This window comes from Nuphar pumila, chromosome 8 (assembly GCF_984573655.1).
Source record: "Nuphar pumila chromosome 8, dmNupPumi1.hap1.1, whole genome shotgun sequence".
Classification (NCBI taxonomy): Eukaryota; Viridiplantae; Streptophyta; class Magnoliopsida; order Nymphaeales; family Nymphaeaceae; genus Nuphar; species Nuphar pumila.
In genome coordinates this window covers 75,899,822-75,923,258 of record NC_143256.1, presented here as the reverse complement: position 1 = coordinate 75,923,258, position 23,437 = coordinate 75,899,822, and the positions used below count along the sequence as shown (strand labels likewise).

General features: G+C 37.0%; 1 protein-coding gene and 1 long non-coding RNA gene across 4 annotated transcripts in view; one reads left to right on the top strand and one right to left on the bottom strand.

Annotated features, from left to right (window-relative positions):
* Positions 1 to 4,282, bottom strand: LOC149829980 (uncharacterized). Its single transcript, XR_016433775.1, has 4 exons — positions 4,059 to 4,282; positions 3,668 to 3,831; positions 2,687 to 2,757; positions 1 to 95 (listed from the first exon to the last, which is right to left on the bottom strand). It is a non-coding gene; the product is annotated as an uncharacterized LOC149829980 (long non-coding RNA).
* A 9,247-nt stretch (positions 4,283 to 13,529) lies between these two features.
* The window catches only part of LOC149829979 (uncharacterized), a 61,632-nt gene continuing 51,724 nt past the window's right edge, over positions 13,530 to 23,437 (top strand). The window contains exons 1-8 of one of the 3 annotated variants that reach the window (XM_090016217.1): positions 13,530 to 13,797; positions 14,314 to 14,397; positions 14,493 to 14,564; positions 14,659 to 14,730; positions 14,847 to 15,149; positions 15,241 to 15,351; positions 15,439 to 15,552; positions 15,660 to 15,779. In XM_090016217.1, coding sequence (XP_089872343.1) covers positions 13,672 to 13,797; positions 14,314 to 14,397; positions 14,493 to 14,564; positions 14,659 to 14,730; positions 14,847 to 15,149; positions 15,241 to 15,351; positions 15,439 to 15,552; positions 15,660 to 15,779 — 1,002 coding nt within the window. In that variant the 5' untranslated portion in view covers positions 13,530 to 13,671. The remainder of the gene's footprint in view (positions 13,798 to 14,313; positions 14,398 to 14,492; positions 14,565 to 14,658; positions 14,731 to 14,846; positions 15,150 to 15,240; positions 15,352 to 15,438; positions 15,553 to 15,659; positions 15,780 to 23,437) is intronic. The other 2 variants (XM_090016215.1, XM_090016216.1) reach the window with 2 other exon arrangements.

The window sequence follows — 23,437 nt, the reverse complement described above, 5'->3', positions numbered from 1 at the left end:
AATTTGTCGGGGTCCTTCAGGGATCGTAATATGTAAGAGTGGAGCTTACATCCATGTAGCAACCCACACTTTGCTTCAGTCCTTCACGAGGTTATCTGTAATATTGTAAGGCATCAATCACTTGCTCGTAGAAAACCCAAAACTAAATTGAAGAATACAAATCAAGTTGTAATGGTACAATCAAAGTGTGATTCTCATCATTTTAAAATGAGAGTCAAGGGAATCCACAATAATATATGCACTTAATATTTAACCACAATTATTATCATCCATTGCATAACATTCAAAATTGCGTAAATTATAAGCATTAGACTCAAACTCACATTTGATTCTCATTCACGATATTAAAAATCACATTCATTCATAACTATGACAAGTGTTCGCATAAATGAATGAGAATTCATAATTCATAGCATGCTTCAAAATGAAGTAAAATACAATAATTAATAAAAATATAAACTTTCACTTTCTTTATCTTCAAAATAGCATACTCATGTCCAACTCATGACTATTATATGCATTATCTAAATTATTAATTCCAGTGTTCATTCTCAAAATATTTATGCACATTTGCATTTAGATATAAATATATGAAACAAGCGATAATTCGACCTTTTCCGTGTGTCTGAGACACACAAGCACCACACGTGCAACAACCAAGCTTGTGGCTTGTATCAATAGGTCAATCACATGACCAACATAAACATATTTTTTTTCATTCACATGTTACAATTCATATGCAATAATCATGCAAACTTTAGTACATGTTCACATCTATGTGTTTATGCATATGAAAATAGTGATTCTAAGAAATTTAATTCATTATTTCCCTTGTTTATTTAGACCTGTCTGGTACAAAAAAGGGTATAGACATACAAAAACAACCATAAGAGTATTCATTATTCAATGTATTTTATTTGCCCTCCTATGGCTTAATTGGTTCTTTTATAAGTGTTTCAACCCTGCAATGCGGCGGTTGGGAGAACATACCCATTATCCCAGATCATGGCCTACTCCAAACCAAAATCGTCAACAAAAAATCGATCATGCATCCCTAACTCTACAGAGTTGTGATACTACCACTTAGGACTCATTAGTAGACCTGTCCCCTAATTTTTGTGGGACGGGGACAAGACGCACCTTCAGCCCTCAAAAACTAAATATGTCTCATGAGGCTTGTATTGCCCTTCCCACTCTCGAGAGAACAAAAGATCAGGACGAACCCAACCATCTCAAAGAGCTCGGCTTCACCGGTGCCTCAAGTGGACCCATGGTGCAGGGTTATCTTTATTATTAAGTCATAAGTCATAGCCAAGTATTATTATCTCACAAGATAACTCTCTCAAGCCCTCATGCATGATATCAACAGTTAATCCCTCTTGCATGACTAAAATAGTTCATGTCATATTCATGACTTAATCTCACATGCTCTCATGCATGTCTATGACATAATCATATTTATTTCCATGCATGATCCTATCATGTCATGATTTATTCTACACATATTTTTATGAATGATTCATTTCTAATATGCTTTTATGTATGATTTAAATTCAACATGCTTTTAAGCATGATCCTCCCACATGTGTTACTATGCATGAACATGTCATAGATTATTAATTTTTTATGCATAATACATGTCACATCATAATTAACACACAAATATAATGTGTAATAACACACATTTGTATTCACGCGCATGATACATTCATTCCAAGATATGCACTCATGCTACATGCTTTATATACATGATATGTTTTACTTATTAATTCACACAAGCATTCAATATTATCATGTCAAATACATCAATTTATGCAACATACACTTCACACAATGCATACTCAAACATGTACCTACAGCAAACACATTCCATATTCCACTAACTACAATCATATTGTGCATGATCTCTGAACTATAAAAATAAGATCACTTCTATTCCCATACATTCAAATCATGCTCAGCATGATCTCTAAACAACAATCACAACAGTCCTAGATATCCACAACTAAGTGAGTGTGTGAGCATAAAAATAGAGCATATCATGAAATAAATATAGGGTGTGGTGCATTTGCACCACCTACTTACCATGGGTATTTACCCAATTTGCATTCTTTTGTATTGCGTTCGTTACATATGACATTTCTAGCCGCAAGCGATACTTAGCAATAATTATTATTTATCTTCTTCTTTTTTGTATTTACAAATCAATTATCACAATGCAATATACATGTAACTCTAAGCATTTATGTGATTACACTAAATGGATACATATATCTAAGTCTCTTCCCTTTTATGATCATAAATCATGATAGTGCACATGGAAAGATGCCACTAGCGATGTATGTGTTAATATAGTTAACTAAGCACTATCGTGCACTCTCAAGTACATATTTATGATGCAAACTATGAAGTTAAAAGTGTATGTATACATGCATCAAGACATACTCAACTTCAGTATTATACAACATGCTTAATAATGTTAATACACTATACTAATCATGCTAATAACAAGATAAGTGAACTTACTAATTTAATTCATGCCAAAACATCTAATTAGGCAATTCTCACTTAAGTTGTGAATTTTACACTATGCTAGGATTCTTACTCAACATAGTGCTTGAAACATTTGAGATTAATACAAAACAACAAGAAATTGCATTCTAAAAATTTAGTTTAGGAATCATACCCTTGCGATGTGATAAAAAATATGGTGAAACTCAAAAACGTGAAAGTCCCACCAAAATTGCAACCTCTTTGCTGCATAGGCGAAACACCAACACTTAGTGTGCGACATGCAACACCAAACAAAAAACACAAGAACAGGTCAACTAGTCATCCTCTCACAGTGAGAGAGCGCTACAGTGCTGCATAAATAATATTAAATTTTATCGAAATATGCTTTCGCACATAAGCAACAAAAATCAAAAGGTAAATCAATAACCTAATTGGTGAAAACCACGAAGCAACAAACTAACAAGTCTAAAACAAGATTAGAAAGCTATGTGGGGCATCTCCACTGGCTCTACGATGTCCAACACATCACCTCGATGATGAAATGAAAATAGAGGCAATGATAAGAAAATAGAAATTGGCTAGAATTATACATAAACAATGAATAATCAATGATTGAAATTGAAAAATGATGCACATATGTACCTCAGCCCACTATTAAGAGGGAAAAATGATCCCAATCTGTAGAGCATGGATCCCTCAAAAAGACCTAGAGATCTACTACGCACGACATGAAACAAAAAAAAATAGAAATTAAGGTTAAAGAAAACCTCAAAATCTTTAGCGGAATTGGAGTGGATCTACTACACATGACACATCCCTATATGCACTATCCAACAAACGGAGAAGGGGAGCAAGGCCTAAACTTATAGGTCTCAAAACATTCCCAGAATCACAATAATGTTCATGATCTAATGACAACGCATAATCCTTCCTCCAGGGGGGTAGAAAATGGAAGAAAAATGGGTAATTATATTCTTATGATAAAATTGTTGACCAAAGGCCACTATTTCAAGTGGAAATGACCCAAAAATATTGCAATCACATTTACAAAGTCCAAGAACCAGTAACAGAGACTGAAATAAGTCGACTTAAAATGTCTGCTATGAATAAAAAGTGGATCGAACGATTCCTATAAATGAGAGGCAATCATTACCTAGAGATCGACAAGGATGTAGGCTACAACAAGAGCTCTAGAATGCAAAGGCCGACCATCTGGAGCCAAAGGCAATGCCAACAGCAGAGGGATGGAGCGCTTAAGGGAGGGTGTCCATCAACGACTGCAAAGAAGGGCATCCGACGAAACTCGGTGGAGGGTGTCTGTGTGAATAAAAGCATATGGGAGAGAGAGGGTGATCAGTAAAATGAAAAGAAAAGGGTGTTGGCTGGGTTGAGAAAAGAAAAGGAGAAAAAGAAGGGTTGTAGGGGAGGAGGAGAAGAGTGAGAGAGATTTCGGCAGCGGAGAAAAGGGAGTTTGGTGTTTCGGTGATGGTGAAAACAGAAAAGGGGAATACAACAAACAAAAAAAAGGGAAAAAGAGGGAATACCCTTTTGGCGTCGTGATGAAAACTAGAATTTCGGTAGGGATTTTGGCGAAGGATGGTGCTCGGCTAGATCTGCCCAGGTGACAACTCATCGCTTGGGCTTCAGTGATTGGTGCTGAAGTGAGAGAATGGCAGTTGGCCTTCGGTCGGTGCTCGAACTGGAGGAGAAAAGGAGGAAGTGAAGGGGGAGAAGAAGGAGAAGATTGGGGAGGTGTGTCGGTTGGGCTTTGGGGAAAAGAAAAAGAAAAGAAAAGAAAAGGGGGAATGAGGTTTGCGTAAACAAAATGGGAAAAGGGGGAAAGAAAGGTTGGCTGCCCTAGTGGGCCCCACCCATGGAAAACCTTACCTTAACTTAAACTGGGTCCGATTTGGATCCAGATTGAATCCAAACCGACCCTGACACTAAAACGAAGCATGAAAAAAGAAAAAGGAAAAAAAAACAATAAAATAAAACAAAATGCATATATATTTTGTCCAAACTAAGTCAACTCTAAGGATCAAATTTACTCACAATATTGCCTACAAATAAATCTTATAATTAGTTAGAATTTTATTTATTATTTAAAACCTTTAAAACTCTATGTTTGGATCGATCCATTTGCATTTTAAATCTTTAAAATATGTTTAAGACCTCTAATCTTTATTAAATTATTTATTTTGGTAACATTTAAAATAGCCAACGTATACCTCAAAATTAAATGGTCGATTAACTATTATGTAACCAAAATACCCTTCTTTCAAATTTCTTCCAAAACATCGCCAAAATGCATATAGTTAAATTCGAAGACACCTCAAAAACCTAGATGAGTTTATGACTCTCTCTCAAACAATTAATTTTCATGATTGTTTGAATATTTTATCTATATAAATTCTTAAAATGACCATTTTACCCTTATTGGTCAAAAATATATAATTAAGCGTATAAAATACTCAATTTTTGACATTTAAAAGATAAAAGCATATTTTTAACTCAAAGATAAGTCAAATTCTTTATTTATTTAATATTTAAAAAATTTATAGGTTTTACATCGCTACTCTAAGGGATATCACATATAAAAATGTGAAATTCAAAATGTATTTAAGGGTTAAGACAATTAAAGAGTTACGTAAAAGTTGAGATTTGAAATCCTATGTATAATTATTGCATAAAAGAAATGATAACATTCATAAGAAAATTTAATTCCAAAATATTTACAAGTCTTAAAAGAGTAATGATTGAGAACAATAAGGTTTAATGTTTTGTAACTTTTTTTTAAAAGGTAAACAAAGTCTGGATCCCCTAGAGAATGTAACAAGTAAGAGAGTCCTCTCGAGTTTGCAATAGCTCGACCTTCGCCTAATCCTCGAAGATGATATATATAATATTGTAGGACATTATCCACATGCCCATAGAAAACCCAAAACCAAACTTGAAGAATACAAAACAAGTTTATAATGGTACAATCAATGTGTGATTCTCATCATTTATAAAATACGGTTCAAGGGAATTCATAACAATAATCATTCACATAGCATTTATTAATTTATTCATATTCATGACACACATTCATTGATTTACATCCATGACTTTCTATAACGCCCCAAAATACCAACTTGGAAAATCCATAGAATTTTAGGGTAAAAAAATTAAAATATTGCACAAGCGAAAAAACATAAGGGAAGACAGTTGGAAATCCAGAGTGGGTTACAGGATGGATCAACAAGTAGAAACAACATATTGCCATTGGTTTATAAAATGAGACAGAAAGATGTATAATTCATTTTTTTACAAAATGTCTCACAAAAAGATGGGACATTCTCCCAAATAACTGTTAAAATCGCGAGAAGTTTAGAAGTGTGGGATCCAATCCTCACAGCACATCTAGCCCCATCGCACAATCTGTCAATCACCTGCATCCCCATAAAATGGGGTCAATACTCTTGTGAGTTGGTGAGATAATATCCACTACTATCTATTTATGAAAAACATAAGTATTTATATCATGATGTGCAACAATTAACATAGACAATTAAGGTAATAGCATAAGTAAATCTAACATGATGGAACAGTTAGAATATTTGCAATAATTAAGCAAGTGTAACTGTAACAAGTAAAGAAGCAGTAAGCAGGATAACGCTGAGCAATAAGCGACAATGTCAAGTAATTCACATGCTTAGACAGTAACATCAAACATTTAAGCAAGCGAGCAAGTAAACAAATAGAAAAATGAACTACAACATAAACAACATTCATAATCATGTTAGCCTAATTGTTTTGTCTTGATTACTTCTTCGGGTACGCAAAAAAAACTCGCATAGGTAACAGATTTCAAACTACGCTCTTCTAAGCAAATCGTTTTGTGAAATGGGCGATCGGACAGTGAGACTTATAGCAACATTCTCTCATTCTGAGGTACTTAGGCCCATATGGCCTTGTGTTCCCCGCATAGCAACATGAACAACGCACAAAAGTCTATCCCGCCCATTCACGTGCTCTAACACAACAAAGCTGAGATGAGCACCTCGGCGGTGAATGCAACATCACATTCATCAATTAGGGGTGTATGATATTTTTAAACAAGTGAGTTTGACTCACAAAGTGGGTCCATCGCCCGCACATAACTCACCGCAAAGTTTCTAACATTCAACCAAGTCTCAAAGACAAGTATACCCCTACAATGTGCCCCAAGCCCCATTTGCATTTACGGGACGAATCATGTGGCAAGTGTGCAAATACATCCATGTGATATGAAACATACAAGAGTTCATTTGAGACATTTATACAGTAGTAACATTGCACATACATAGCTCAACTGCAGGCATAGGCACTCGACTATAAGCATGGTTCAATCAACCCATTTGAGTTCAATGACATGATGTGCAAGTGGCAAGTTTTCATCTATGATATAACATTGATAGTTTCATGTCATACCATGCTCATCTGTATATTTACAATTGTGTCAAGACATGCGACAAGTGCACGTGACCTAAGTCATTTCATCATGCATATTGTAAAGAGCTACAATGCTTGAATACCATGTAAAGTTTATAACTGCGCTTAGAGATGAGCGAGATTCATCACATTCAAACATGCCTCAATATCATTTATTTGGATTTGAAATATGCCACTTCGATAAAAGCGTACAATTGAATGTCATGTATGCAAGGAAAGATGACAGCTATATGATGTCCAACACACTCTTACTGCCGCAACACAACAGCCAAGGTGTTGCCCTAAAGATGTCAAACGTGCAACGAAAAATTGCAGCAACTATATGTTGTTGTGACAACGCTTTGCTGCAGCCATAACAACAACCCAAAGTGCTGCCCAAGTGTGTCAAGAGCATGGGAACAACGCAGCAACTAGTTTGCTGCCATGCACTCCAGGTGTGCAAGAAAACATAGCTCGCTAAGTGTTGCCAGCAAGCGCACTGCTACTAGGAAAATACAGCACGGGAGGTGTTGTCCAACTATGGCAAAAAGGTGAATTTGCGGAGATGAAAGTATTGCTCAAGAGGGGACAAACATGCAACATGAATTCCTAACACTATAGGTGTTGTCACAAGGTGTTCTAAGTGCGGAACACGAGCTGGCGAAGAGCTGACCTAAGGGTTGTTTTCCTAATACAAAGGATCACACCGGATCTTGCATGTTTCCGTGTAGGTGGAGGTTCGAACATTTGCCGTGCAAGGGTGTGAACTACTGTCCCTGCTGGACAGATTGGAAGGGCGGGTAACCAACCCACGGCTGGGCTAGCACACAACCTGGTCTGGTCTGACATGCAAGCCCAGACTCGTCGGTTGGTGAGTTGAAAGAAGGCCATGTAGTTGCAAGAACAAGCTGCCCGGGCTCACACGGCTAAAGCGCCCAGCAACTGAGCCAGACAGCCACGGGATGTTGTCATAATGGGGCTGACACATACACAGCCTGGTCAGCTCACTGACCGGTTGGTCCAGACTCACTCGCTCAGCCCTTAAACGTGAGCAAAAAAAAGAAACCAGATTGTAACAAATGATACCTATGCATTCTGTTTTATTCTTTTATTTTTTTCAGTCTTAAAAATCATCTGACATATGTTCTTTACACGCAAGCATATTTAAGACTGAGCAACCCTAGGGTGTTGGGTTGCTCCTAGACTCACCTCAGCTGCACCCAACTCGACCCCAGTCGAGTGGGCGCACCCATCATGCAACAACCGCCCGACGGCTAGGGGCTATTCGGTTGGAAATAGGGGACACCCAGGTCTGTTCTGAATCGACTCAGACCTGGCGCAAGTAGGTCTGGGCAGACTGACTAGGTCCAAACCACGTGTTCAGACCCTGATCAGGGTCCCCCAACAGAAACCGAAAGCTGATAAAAAAAAAGAGAAACAACTGAATGCCTTATACCTATATTTTTCTTTTGAAGATAGGGTGCCCGAATGGCAACCCTTGCACCCAGGGCTAAAAGGATGTGGTCCAGCCACCATACTATTAATACTACTTGAGCTTGGGGTCCACACGACCATAAAGAGGTCATGGGACAGCCAACCAAGGTATGGGTCAAACCACAAGGTACAAAAAAATAAGCATCATGTATTGTGGATTGTGTGTGTGTGACAATGCTTGTGGTAGCATGCAAGTAAGCTTAGAACAACGTCATTTATATTGTAATCTACCGAGCCACCCGTTTATTTCACAAAATGCCCTATGGGTTTCAATTTCATGCTTGAAGGAATAAACAAAAACACAATTTTCCAACAAAAAGAAATAAAAATGGAAAAGATGAGATATATCCTCAACTCTATTGGATTTCCGGCAACAACGAGAGGAGAAGATGCCAACTCCCTTGCTAGGAGTGTAGGGGGAAGTTCCAAAACTCGACACCCACCCCTACACAAAGGCAAAGAGGGAGCTTCAATAGAGCCCACGGTCGGCTAGGGTGAGAAAGAGAGAGAGAGAGAGAGAGAGAGAGCAAAATCGCCCATTGTTCTCTCCTCCTTCTCAAAAGCTAAATAGTCTAGGGTTTTCAATGTGTGGCTGAGATTAAATCTCAAAAAAAGGATGGTTGAAATGTGTTTCACACCCATCTAGGAAAGAGCATACTTGAAATATTTCAAGTATGCCTCCCACGCCCCCTATGGGCTTCAAGTATTTGAATTCTTTGAAAAGATTTTCAAAAATGTCATTGACTAAGGTCCCTTTTGCCCTTCTTGGTTTTAAAACTTTTCAAAAAGTGTCCCAGGGTTGCTGCCCCCTATAACCAATAGACATGCATCCTTTTCAAGCACTTAAATTTCTTTCAAAAATGTCATGAGGCTTCCGCCCCCATGGCCAATGAGAATTCGTCCTTCTTAAAACCTTTTGAGTTATTTACAGCTGGGCCACCGCCTAGTTGGTCACCTCCCCCCCCCCCCCCCCCCCCCCCCTAGCTGGTCAAATACGCCCAACTAGGGTCTTGGTCTGAGCTCACCAAGTCTAGCCCAACTAAACCCAAAGTAAAAAAATGATTTTTGTTGTATCAAAATCTTGCACTTGGAGTTATATATATATTTTTTTCAAATGCCCAATTTAAGTTTCAGTAAAACTTAAGAATCTCTAAATCCTCAATTCTCTGACAACTTCCGTAAAATGAAAGGGCTTTAAATTATTTGAACTCTTTTATGTGAAGTTCAATTAATTTTATACAATTTGAATAAAACTTAGGGATTGAATATTCATGGTGATGTATATATATATATATATATATATTTATTTATTTATACATGCGAATATGCACACACATATGTATATACATTTACCTACATATACGTATACATAGTTCCACATAAATATCTTTTGAAATTCCATCATGTATTATGTTTTTCTCATAAAATTTGTGGGTCTTACAAATTCATTTATTTATTTACATCTATGACATTCATTCATAAAAAATGAGTAATGATTAAACAATTCATATATAATTGCATATTATAATTAGGTCAAATCTCATTTGACTATGTCCAACGTGAAACACATGTACATTTTTTTTAAACAAGTTTGTTAGGTATTCATGATTTATATCAATCACGATACATAGGTGTAATATATCTCAATCAGACAGTTATAATACAATCATTTGCAATAAAACTATGTAGGCATGATGTGTCATTCATCAATTAAGTTAACCTAATTATTTATAGGCGTGACATATCATTCACCTATACGCTAACATAAGCGTCTCAATCATAACCTCGTATCAAGATTTAAAATCGATAATGATCTAATTCTCACATATGAGTTTAGTATATAACCATACTACAATAGAGATGTCAAATTTATAGTTGTTTAACTGGCTATCTCGGCCAACTTATAAGATTGCCACAATATATCATAACATTGCATTTAATCATAATAAAGATTTACATGATCCACACTTGATCACCTGGTATGAGAAATATACAACCTCACAAGGAGTTACCTCCCTAGTCAGATGGCCTGGTTTTAGACAATGCACTTCCTTACAAAAATATACTATCTCAGTGAGTTACATTCTTTTGGATAATGCACTTTCTTACAAAAATTTACCGCACTAGCCGGATTACCTGTCTGGTCATGCACACCCTCACCGAGAAACTCTTGAGAACAGTTCCTCAACGGGTACCTTATCTAGTGAAATATTATTATCATAGATGCATCAATGCAATTAACCACTCTCAGGGTCGATAACTACCAATTCGGCACAAGCATGTATACAATCAATCAACAAATCATAATATTTTTTGTTACCACTTTGGAGCATCAACACATATCAATTTAATCGACCGAACACAAGGTCATAAGTCACTAGCCGAGCTTAAGTATTCAATTAATCTCATAACGATCTATCACATAATTTATTTCATGCATCGTTTAATATACATTACATTATACATCACTTCATATGACATTTCAATCATAAAATTACACATTTAGCCAATAGGGCTCCATGAACCATAGCTCAATCTTGAGTCACATATTTATCGCATGCATTCATAATTTTACATCATATGACATTTTAACATCATACAAAAACATATCATCATACACATTGATTTTATAAGTTGAACCTCAAAGCATGCGTAAATAAAACTTATAATTTCATACATGTATACAAGAACATGCACATTTTATAATACGAAGCAATTAAAACTCAACATACTTAACTCATATTTATTTTGAGTTATGCACACAATATTCAAGTCATATATACAATTTTCAATATGCATATATACCTACCATAACCCAAAAACATATGTATATATATTCAAACAACCGTACACATCTTTTAAGTCAAATACATACATCGCCTCAATGAGGCATATGACTATCTCATAAGTCAATTGAGATGTGTGTGTGTATATATATAATGCATCAATATACTGAATGAATGCATCACACTTATGACATTCATAGTATGCATCTTATTCATATGTATAATGTGTCTCACATATATTATTTATACAATAATAACATTTACATAAATCATGGTTCATCGATTAGAGCACAGGACATATGAACCCATGCATAAGGATAGCTGCAATACACACTCTATATTTTCACTAATCCAAAATAATGTCAAGCATGATCTTTTGAATCACAACAAAAAAACACTTTTATTCTCATACATTCAAATCATACTCAGCATGATCTCCAACTTATTTTAGTATTTGCATGATGCATTGCATCATACACACTTACCACATGTATATCTTGTGAACCAAAAATATCAGTATATAGGCAAATTATAACATTCTTAGATATCTAGGACTAAGTGGTGTGTGCTCATAATTCCAGGTAAGCATTTAGAGCAATAACAATATTCTTAAATATCCACAACTAAGTGTGGTGTGTGCACATAATTTGGATTTGCATTTTGCATAAGCATATAGAGCAATCACAATATTTTTACACGATTAATGCCTAAACATGATCTCTACAAGTTTCGTTAAGGGATCCTACATTAATAATGTAAGAAATAACGAAGCAAAACTTAAAAGAGCGAGGGATTTCAAAATCCGCAAAAAGTACTCAAGCTAACAAAGCATCAAACATTTGGTGTGCGGTTGAAATCGCCAAAACCATGGATAAAACAAGTTTTTAAAGGAAGCTTTTCACTTTCACAAATCATACATAGATAGATCATCATGTTGTATCTTATATAAATTGAAAAACAGAGAGAAAATACAAACACACGTAGAGAGAGTGAAAGAGAAACAACTTGCCCAAGCAGGTGGCAACAAGCATGTCTCTTACAACTCTCTAGTGAATGGGTAGTGATATACTCAACCACACCAAGAAAGACAAGCCTTACTAGTCTGTTTCTTCAAAGCCATAATTAATGGTTGTCTTGAGATAAAACATAACCACTTTAAACAAATTCCCAAACTAACCCAAAGATGGCAATGTCTCTCTAAAAACGTTGCATCTCTTAAACATAACCCCTGGATGACCCAATGAAGGGAATATCTCTCTACAAAACTAGGAATCAGGAATTGACCAGAAGGCACGAAAGTATACATTTTTGCCAATGAAAAATGAAACTCTGAAAGCCTGAAACTATAGTAGGTAATCATTAACAGGTTTCTAATGACACAACTGCAAAACAGTGGAATTCACCAGAATGGTGCGTCTGATTCGACTATTGAGAACTGAAATTAGCATCTCACCATATAAAAAAACTGTATTATCTAGTAAGCTTGCAATTAGGCTGCAAACCAAGCACAATATAAATAAGATAGATGTTAACAATAAGCTGATAACAAAACTGGGGCTAATATCTGACTTAATGGGCCTCCAAGTCAGGCGTCATGAAGAATGCACATTATTTTTGTAAGCTGCCTTTTATTTGTCTTGAAATGAACTGTAGGGCTGGTGTATGATTATATTTTGACACGTGGTTTTGATTTGTTAGCTATAATTTTGCCTTTATCTTTATGTTTTGCAATTTACATATATCTTGTTTTAATAGAAGGCGTTGTTTTATGATGCTATCAAGTTCTTTTATGAAAATAAGCACTTGACAATGTATTATGAATACTTGGAGAGATGTGAATAAATGGTGACTAAATTAGATATTTTTTTAATGATAGACCTTTTGAATAAGTGACTATACTTCATTGTAATAAGCTTTTATTTTATGTTCACACTTTTGGAATTATTTTAGAATACTTGAGATTGTAATGGGTTTAATTAATATTTATGTTTAATTTAAATATTAATTGTTTGTCAAAAAAAAAAATATCTATTATGCAATTCAATACAACTTTTCGCTGCATCCTTTGCTACTCAAATACCAAGAGTTCTCAAACATGGTAAGAAATCAATTGTGGTTGAATCTTTGAAGGAGTTGTTTATGCTTCTTCTATCATTCGGATCGTATCCCAAACATTCGGAACAATCATGATTCGGATCGTATCCGACCCGCTACGACCCCTGCTAAGCAAAGCCCTACAAAACCCTACTATTTAAGGGCGAACCCCGCTTCTTCTGCATGGTTTGAACGAGCGCGCCTCCCCACCCCACCTCACCTTCCCTCTTATCCTTCCCCCGCTCCAAAAGCTAGGGTTTTGCAGAGAGATCGGTTAGGGTTTCTCTGGCGTGATTCCAGGGGCTGTTATCCATCTCGGAGATTGATACAGATGGGGATGGTGGTAATTAGTGAGGTTCGGACTGCTTCTCCGGCGCCGGACGTCACAATTAGCGACTCCGAGGCGATTTACAACGCCACGTTTATGATTCGGGAGGCCTTGATTCTCGCTACTCAGGTAATTCGCTCTCGATTGAGCCTGATTCCGGTGGATTGAGGGGTTATTAATTGTTGTTTGAGGTTGCGTGTTGTGTTCTAGGTTTTTTTGGAGAGTTCGGTATTGGCTGATATGGAAATTTTGGCTTAATTGCTGTTTTTTATCCTTATATTTTCTTCTTTGGGTGGGTTAGGGTATTAGTCTTCTTTTTTGGATTTAAGTTTTTTTTTTTTTGGGCTTTCATGGGTTACATGGTTTTTGTTATTGTTATTACTACTACTGTAACTATGTTTATTATCTTATCATTGTCATTATTATTAGCCGGCTATTGGCTATTTTTGATCGACGTGGGAAAACTTCTTCATTATTATTATTATTTTTTTAAAATTTAACTGTAGATATCTAGACGAATTGGATATTCCAGCCAAAGGCTTTTTTTAGCCACTTTAGCAGTCTGGATTATTATGTTTTCGTTTGTTTGATTTTGAATTCACATGTTTGTTGCACTTCAACGTTAGTGAAGTTTTGATATGTTAGGGTGATAAAGCACCATATGATCAAGTAATTGAGGAAATCACCAATTATGATCCAAGTGATCCTGTTCAGGAGAGCATGCTTGCGGTAGGTCGAGTTCTAACTGCTAATATGGCTTCATAAGGCATTTTCGTTACAAGGACGTGTCTTTCATAAATTGAACATATTCACGCTTTATGTAGATGACATTAAGGGCCTTGTCAGGAGCAATTTCGTCTATCGATTACAATCACCACAAGTCTCTGTTGTCTTTTGTAAGTCTGTATCTGTGCCCATGCTCTTTAGCTTCCAATGTAGCCATTTGAAGGAAACGAACTTAGTCATTTCTAATTTCTGTAAACATTGCAGATTTTTGACATGAGCATGTGGAACTGTGGACCTGATGTGGCAGATGCTTGGGTGCAGTTCATTGTTGATTTGGTAACAAAAATTCATAACACTAGTTGCAGGTTCGCAAACTGTATAATTGCCTTGTTCTACTTGACTGATGCTTCTTTTATTTCCCCTTGTTTTCTTGTTTTTCTTTTTCCATGCAGGCTGCTTCAAATGGTGGATTTGTTGATGAGTGCTTGATCAAACTTGTTGGCAATTTCCTTCCTCCAACTTGTTTGTCGCTTACATCGATGTCTCTAGATAGTTTGACTACACGCTTGGTTATAAATGGTCTTGATAAAAGTCAGTTGGCAGCGAAAACTGCAGAGTACCTCTCCATAAAGGAAGAAATTCTTCCTAGGGTGCATATGGCACTTGAAAGTATCGTTCGTTTGGTACCTCAGTCACCATTGAAATTGGGGTCAATAGTTATCCATGGGATGCCCAAAAAGCATGAGCCTAAAACTGTAAGTATTAAGGCAACTCTATCTGATAGACATGGCCATCATATAATGTTCGTATCCCATTAATGGACTCTAAATTTGTTTGTTTGTGCAGTTTAACATTCTTTATCTGGAGAACATGCTAAGGTTGGAAAGAAGCATGATTGGAGAGTACCTCAGGAATGATATTTTGAGGGCAGTGATTTGTCGACTTGTAGACTTAGATGTGAGTTTTAAAATTTTGAAAATAGTTTGGTAAAATGCTATTCCATGTTATTTTTTATGTGTCCCTTCAACATATGAACACTTTCAGGTGGAAATAAAATGGGAAGATATACTAAAAGAAGATAGCAATAAAGGTATCTTTGAGATGGAACTGGAAGATGATGAAGAAAACGAAGGGGAATTTCCAAAAGGTGTCTTTGAGGTGTGTTAGTGGTATATCAAAGCCTTTACAAGTTTAGTGCTTTTTCACCTATTATGAATTCATGATCCTCACTTGGCATCAAATTGATGTGGTTAAACCTCTCTCAGATATGGAAAACAAATATAGGTCGAGAAAGACTTGGAGAAGTTGCTGATAAATTAGACAATCTGATGGATGCAACTTTTGAGCATCTCAAGTTATGTTTTGAAGAAGGTCGACTCTTGCAGGTTTGCAGCTTTACTTCCACAATTTATAACAATGAATCTCTACCTTATGGTTGATGAATGCTTAGTATTTGAGACAAAATCATAAATGCTAAGATCTTTTTTGTCTAATTTTTTTTTAAATGAAGGGCATGTTTGCTCTGGTCATAGGTGAGAAAGTAGAAGTTGTGATTGTGAATCACAAGGTCAACCCTGTGATCTACTTTCACAAGATTCAAGGCAAAATTTGGCAAAAACGATCACAGCTGGCAATCACAATCACAACTTTTACTTTTCCATGTTCCACTAAACTTGTGAAAGTATGGTGATTGTGATTTACAATCACATGATCCAAGAATCACAGGGCATTGCAAACATGCCCGTATTGTTAGATCAAAGTTATAATGGAATCAAACATGCACGTGGCTTCAATATAGGAAGTTTGCTTTTATCTTTTGTACCTCTCTAATACATAGTTATGACCATAAAATATGATAACGTGCTCTTAATATTCCTTTTTTTTCCATTAAGGATTCAATGAGATGCCTTTGTGAATATATCTCTTGTAATGCTCATAGTTTTTTGGATCGACCTGAAAGAACATGTAAAATTTCGTGAAACTGGGCAATTAACTTGATGCAGAAATGAATTATGTGAATAAATTATTACAATGTTTGCTCCCTATGAAAAGTGCATTGAGTTTACTGGTTCTTTATATTCAGTCATTCCTTCTTTTGTGGCAAATTGTTTTCAGGTATACTTTGTTAGTTAGATTATTGTTATTTTTAAAATTAATATTAGATGTCGATGTTAACCTTGATTTTGTGTGTTCATGTCACAGTGCTGGGCTTTCTACCTTAGGTTGCTGGCTGAAACCTATGACCAAACGAACCCTATAATACCATGGCTCACATAATTTATATGATTTTATGTTAGCATACTAGGGCCTTTCAGGTGTTTATGACTGGTACGTTCCTGGGCCCACGGTAGGTCTAGGCTTGAACCTAGTTTTAGGTTGGTCGATATGTTAAAAAAATGGGGTCTGGTTCAGGCTGGTCCTGACAGAGTCCGGGAGAAAATTTATTTCTCTCAAACGGTGTACAGAAAAATTCTGAAAATTGGAGGGAACACTAAGGACAAGTTGAGGAAGGTTCTGTCCAAAAATCAGAGCCTAACTCGTTCTGATTAGGAAACTACAGGGTCTGGAACAGGGAAAACGGGACAGGGTCTGGACTGTGATTTGGGCTTGGCAGAGTTTAGTAGAAAAACTGGTTCTCTCTACTGGGTTGGGTTAAAATGCTGAAATTTTGTGGGTAGGCTTCAAACACGTAGGGGAAGCTTGGGTTAAAATTTTATGTCAGGGGGAGGTCTGCTTCGTGAGATATGATTTTTACAAGTCAAATCTTGCGAGTTACAACAAGCAGAATATAGGCTAGACTTGGGTTCAACGACTTGGGGAAGAGGAAGGGAGTGGTCTAGGTTTAGGTACAGGGTTGGTTGACTTACTGGGACTTGCAGGAAGGTCAGTCCAAGCTTGGACAGGGGTAGGGTGTTGCAGGACTCCTGGTTTGTGGTGAGTTTGCGAGCTTAGCCTTCGTTCTTGTGATTCAACCACACGTTCAACCTTTAGAGCTTGTTGGGGAGGGGCAGCAACCTAGAAGACCACCGAGTTCCATACCTAGGTCTGATCCTCTGAGCCTTAGAGACGTCAGTCAAGAGTGACAAAGAGAGAGAGAGAGAGAGAGAGAGAGAGAGAGAGAGAGAGAGAGAGAGAGAGAGAGAGAGAGAGAGAGAGAGAGAGAGAACTTTGGGTGGAAGTTTAGTTCTTGATTTTCTATATGCATCACACAAGAAGCTGGGCCTATACATAGGCCAATGGGAAGGTATTAACAACCACCAATTACAATACAAAGAAATAAACCAAAGTGTAGAAAAGGGGGAACCTTAACTTGAAATTAAAAAACCTAGTAAATGCTCTAGGTAAACCTTCCTTGGCATAATCCAAAAAACAGGTAACACCTCTTGGATTAGCCCAAGGAGTCTTCACGTCCATCTAGGTGATATCAAGAGGGTAGGTTTACCTCTAAGGTGGATCCCACGATTTTTCAAAAATGACAAAAATGGGCAAGGGTGCCCCTTCAGTTGGGCCCCCACATGACCAGCCGGACCTTGGAGTGGCTTGGGTGAGTTTGGGGTGGATTCGGCTCTAATTGGGAACATATAATTCCCTCAAAATTTGCCTAGTTTGCTAAGCAAGAAACTCTTTGTTGCTGGCACGTCTCCCGATACAAGCACATTTGTCGAAGCGAGCATATTTCCCGAAGCAACTGTGAAGGCTTTCAATATTTTTTCTTCCATTCACCAAGATAGAGCATCCCCAACACGGTTGTCAGGGCCCTTCTTGTACTGCAGCTCGAAACAATACCCCTTCATCTTGGCTACCCATTTTTGTTGGAGGGAGGGTCAATATCATTGTTCCATGAGTTTCTTGAGGCTTTTGTGATTGGTGCGGACCACGAAGTGCCTCATGAGTAAATACGGTCTTCATTTCTTGAGAGTTGACATAATTGCGAGCATCTCCTTCTCGTAAGTAGAGAGAGCTTTGGCACGATTGGATCTTGCTAATGAAATCCTAGGGGTGACCTTCTTGCACTAACATCGCTCCGGTTCTCACATCACACACATCTGTCTCAACCACGAACTCTTTGGAGAATTCAAGAAGGGCTAACACGGGTGCTTCACACATGGCTTGCTTGAGTCTTTCGAAAGCAAATTTGGATTGCTCAGACCAAGCGAAGACATTCTTTTTCAACATTGAAGTCAAGGGAGCGACAACAACAACAACAACAACAACAACAACAACAACAACAACAACAACAACAACTACTACTACGCCTTCATCCCAAAACAATTGGGGTCAGCGATATAAACCAAAAAAGAAATTCATTTTGGGTCTTCCACATGAATCCTTTTCCTCCAATCATTTCTATCCAATGCCATGTCCTCGGTGAGGTTCAAAGCATTCATACCCTTTCCTATCATCTCCATCCAAGTCTTCCTAGGCCTACCCCGACCTCTTTTAACTAATATATTTAACCGCCGGTAGTAGTCGGTAAGTCCAAAGAATCCTCTCAAGGCCTTGAGAGGCAAATTTAGGCCAAGAGAGCATAGCCTTGATCTTTTCAGGATCTGCACTAACACCTCGCTCGTCCACAGTATGGCCAATGTAGGATACTTTTGGAAGTTCGAGGCTACACTTGGACCTTTTTGCCACAAATTGATGCTCCTTAAGGGTCTGAAGTACAACCTTCACATGCTCCAAATGCTCCTCCCAAATCTGACTATAGACCAATATGTCAGTGAAGAATACAATGACATATTTTTGAAGCATTGGTTAGAAGACGTCATTCATCAATCTTTGCAATGTGGCTGGAGCATTCGTCTAACTAGAAGACATTACAAAGATCTCGAATTGCCCATCATGAGTTTGAAACATTCTTTTTTGAATGTCTTCATCCGCCATTCGGATTTGGTGGTAACCTGATTGGAGGTCGATCTTGGTGAAGACTCGAGCTTCGTGCAACTTGCCCAAGATGTTGTTTATGACTGAAATGAGATGCTTGTCCTTTATGGTTGTAATAAAGTGGATTGAATCCGATACACACACAATAACATGCAAGAACACACTTTCAATCAAGTGGAATGCTTGATTGAATCACTGAACCACCCACACAAGGGTCTAACAAATGTTAATATTGCATATAATCACTCATAAGAGCCTTAAAAGAATACAAGGCCTTCATGGCCAATTTATAGAACAAGGGGGCTATTGGGGGCAGCCCAAGGTGACTGTTGGGCTGCTCCCAACGTTCAGATTTATGATCGTTGGGAGCAGTTCCAACAGTCACATTGGAGCTGCTCCCAATGTTACAACAACCTAGAAACTGAAAAAGAAGAATAAAACCAGAAAAATAGAAAAAGTAAAAAGAAATAAAAAAGGATTGTCAGCCCCATAGGGGCTGACGCCTATTGCAATGAAAGTACCGAAATACCCTTGATGGGTATTTCGGTTTACAACACATTAGACATACATATATGTATATGTATAAATCTTAGCCTATGTTAACATATCTTAACACCCCCCTCAAACTCATGGTACAACCACCGAAAGTTTGCCAAGTAGGAAGTGAAATCTGGGTGATGGTAGCGCTTTGATGAAGAAGTCCGCGAGTTTGTATTCTGATGGAACATAGGGTAGTATGATAGTCTTTCGCAGGAACTCTTCACGAACGTAGTGGCAATCCATCTCAATGTGTTTCTTTCTCTCATGAAATGTATGATTGCTGGAAATGTAAACAGCGTTCTTGTTGTCACAACATAATTTCGAAGGTTTTGCAGTATGACCCCCCCAAGTCTTCGAGAAGTTGTCTCAACCAAACTAACTCAGACGTAGTGGTTGCCATGACTCGATACTCAACTTTAGTCGAGGAGAGTGACACCTTCTGCTGCTTTTTGCATCGCCATGAGATTAGAGAATCACCTACAAAAACACACAAACCAGTGGTTGAGCGTCTATCATTGACATCTCTTCCCCAATCAGAGTCAGAATATGCAATGACTTCTAGTGATGAAGAGGATGATAAAAACAAGCCAAGGTTAATAGATTTTTTAATATATCTAACAATTTTCATTACAACATTTATATGCACTGGAGTGAGAGCATGCTGAAATTGACTAGCAGAATGAATAGCCTGAGTTATATCAGGGCGGGTAATAGAGAGGTAAGACAAAGCCCCAATCATCTGTCTATAGGGTGTTGGATCTTGCAGTGGCTCTCCATCATCTATCTTCATTTTGACATTTATGACTTCTGGAGTATCGACCAATTTTTCATCCGAGAGTCCTGATCTTTCAATGATCCCCGCTACATATTTAGTTTGTGACAAAAAATAACCACGATTTAAGTAAGCAACTTCTATTCCGAGAAAATATCATAAAAAACCAAGATCTGTCATATCAAAGTTGGCTTTAAGCACATCTTTGATATGGTTAACTCTCTGATTATCATTTTCTGTGATTATCATATCGTCTACGTACAATAGTAGAATCACCATTCCTGCATTAGAAGACTTAACAAACAATGCAATATCAGTAAAACAAGATTTGAAAGGAAGTTGCATCATCACATCTCTGAACCTATCATACCAAGCTTTTGGAGCTTGCTTTAAGCCATATAAGGCCTTATGTAATCGAAGAGTCTTTACATGTGCTCAAGAAAAAACAGGAGGAGGATCCATGTATACTTCTTCATCTAGGTTACCATTTAGAAATGCATTTTTAACGTCCATTTGAAATATAGGCCATTTCCTAATCGATGTTATAGCAACGAGAGTTCTAACAGTAGTCATGCGAGCAACTAGGGCAAATGTCTCATCATAGTCAATACCATATTCTTGACTATATCCCTTGGCTACTAACCTAGCCTTATATCTTTCTAATGTTTCGTCGTATTTGTTTTTTACCTTGTAAACCCACCTGCATCCTATAGTTTTTCTTCATTTAGGTAATGTTTAGATCTCCCAAGTTTTTGCCTTTTCTAATGCTTCCAACTTGTCATTCATAGCCTTAATCCATTCATGTCGGTGTTTGGCGTCATGATATGACTGATGTTCGAAATACGAGTGAATGACCATTAAGTAAGATCTACACTTAGGTTCAAAGGAATCATACAATACGAATCTACTAGGAGCTTTCAAAATTCTTATAGATTTTCTAAGGTTAGCAGGATTTTCTTCTTGGCATTGGGAGTATCTTTCTAATGCACTTTGTGGGTGATCTTTAGTACGATGATCATAGGTTTGTAAATTATCGTGAGATAGGTCCATATTGTCAAGACTCCTATTCACATTCTCATTTTCCTCGTGAGTGTTTTAACTCATGAATATTTTCACTCTTGTCATTAACTAGGTCAAAGGAACGAATAATCACAACTCTCTTGGATATTATCTTTGGTAAACCCGCTTTCATTTTCAAGGAATGTAACATTTCTAGAAACATATAATTTGTTTCTTTTAATGTCATAACACCTATATCCTTTTTGGTTTTCGGCATAACCCCAAAACACACAAGGAATGGCTTTAGAGGAGAGTTTATCATTTTTGTTGGTAAGAACAAAACATTTGCTCCCGAAAACCCTCAACCTTTTGTAATCTGGAGACATTTTCCAAAGTTTTTAAATAGGAGAAATGTTTTTAATATTTTTTGAAGGCATTCTATTTATCAAGTAGACCGCCCTAAGGGCAGTTTCGGCCCAAATTTTTTTTTGAAACATTTCTAGATACTAGAAGTGTTCTAGTGGTTTCAATAAATGTGTCTGTGCTTTCTTTCAGCAAGACCATTTTGTTGAGGGGTGTATGAACGCGATTTTTGATGTACAATTCCATTTAAGTCAAGATAATTTTTAAAATCGTTTGACACAAATTCTCCCCCAGAATCAGTTCTAAAAATTTGAATATTGGTGTTAAATTGATTTTGTATATAACTATGAAATTTCTTAAAACAATCAAATACTTTCGATTTGTGTTTTAAAAAGAATATCCAAGAGTGTATGCTATAATCATCTACAAATACAACATAATAAGAAACGCCTCCTTTGGATATGACTGGTGCGGGTCTCCACACATCCAAATGCACTAGCTCAAATGGATTCTTAGTTATAAGATGTCTTGTTCCAAAAGGTAAAGATTTCATTTTGCCATGAATACAATCTTCACATGTAAAATTTTCTCTTTTACAATTTGAAAGAAATGAATATAATTGTAATTTGGTCATACTAGGATGTCCTAGTCTTTTGTGCCAAATTTCTACATCTTTCTTTTCCACAAAATTACAAAAAAATTGTTTTGGCAATTCAAGATTGTCCATAACATAGAGGTCTCATCTTCTATGGCCTTGCCCAATCAGCTTTCCGGATTGGAGATCCTGTATTAGACAATCATTAGATGAGAAAATTATTTTGCAACCATAGTCCGCAATTTGAGAAACTGATATGAGGTTTAAATTTAATTTTGGTACTACTATAATATTTGGTATGTGAAATATAGGTGTTTTTCGATAAATACCAAAACTTTTGATTTATAGGCTTGCAAAGATGAGAGATAGGAAATCGAGGGATCTGGGTATGGTTAGATGTATCAAAGATGAAACGCAAAGGGTTTTAGTCAAAGATGAGGAGATTAAGGAGAGATGAAAAGATTATTTTGATAAGCTATTTAATGAAAGTCATGCTCAGGATCTTGGAGACTTTTCAATTCCTTTTCATGGGATGAATCGTGACTTCATGCGCAAGATTCAAAAGAAAGAAATTGCAGAGGCTTTGAAGAAAATGAAATCAAGAAGGGCAATTGGCCCAGATGGTATACCTACCGAGGCTTGGAAATGCTTGGGAGAGAAAGGTTTAGAATGGTTGACAAATATTTTTAACAAGACTTGGCGGACAAATAAGATGCCTAATGAGTGGAGGAAGAGTACTTTGGTGCCTCTATATAAGAATAAGGGTGATATACAAGATTGCACAAACTATCGTAGTATAAAGCTCATGAGTCATACTATGAAACTTTGGGAGAGGGTGATTGAGTCTAGGTTGAGGAAGATTGTCATGATATCGGAGAATCAATTTGGTT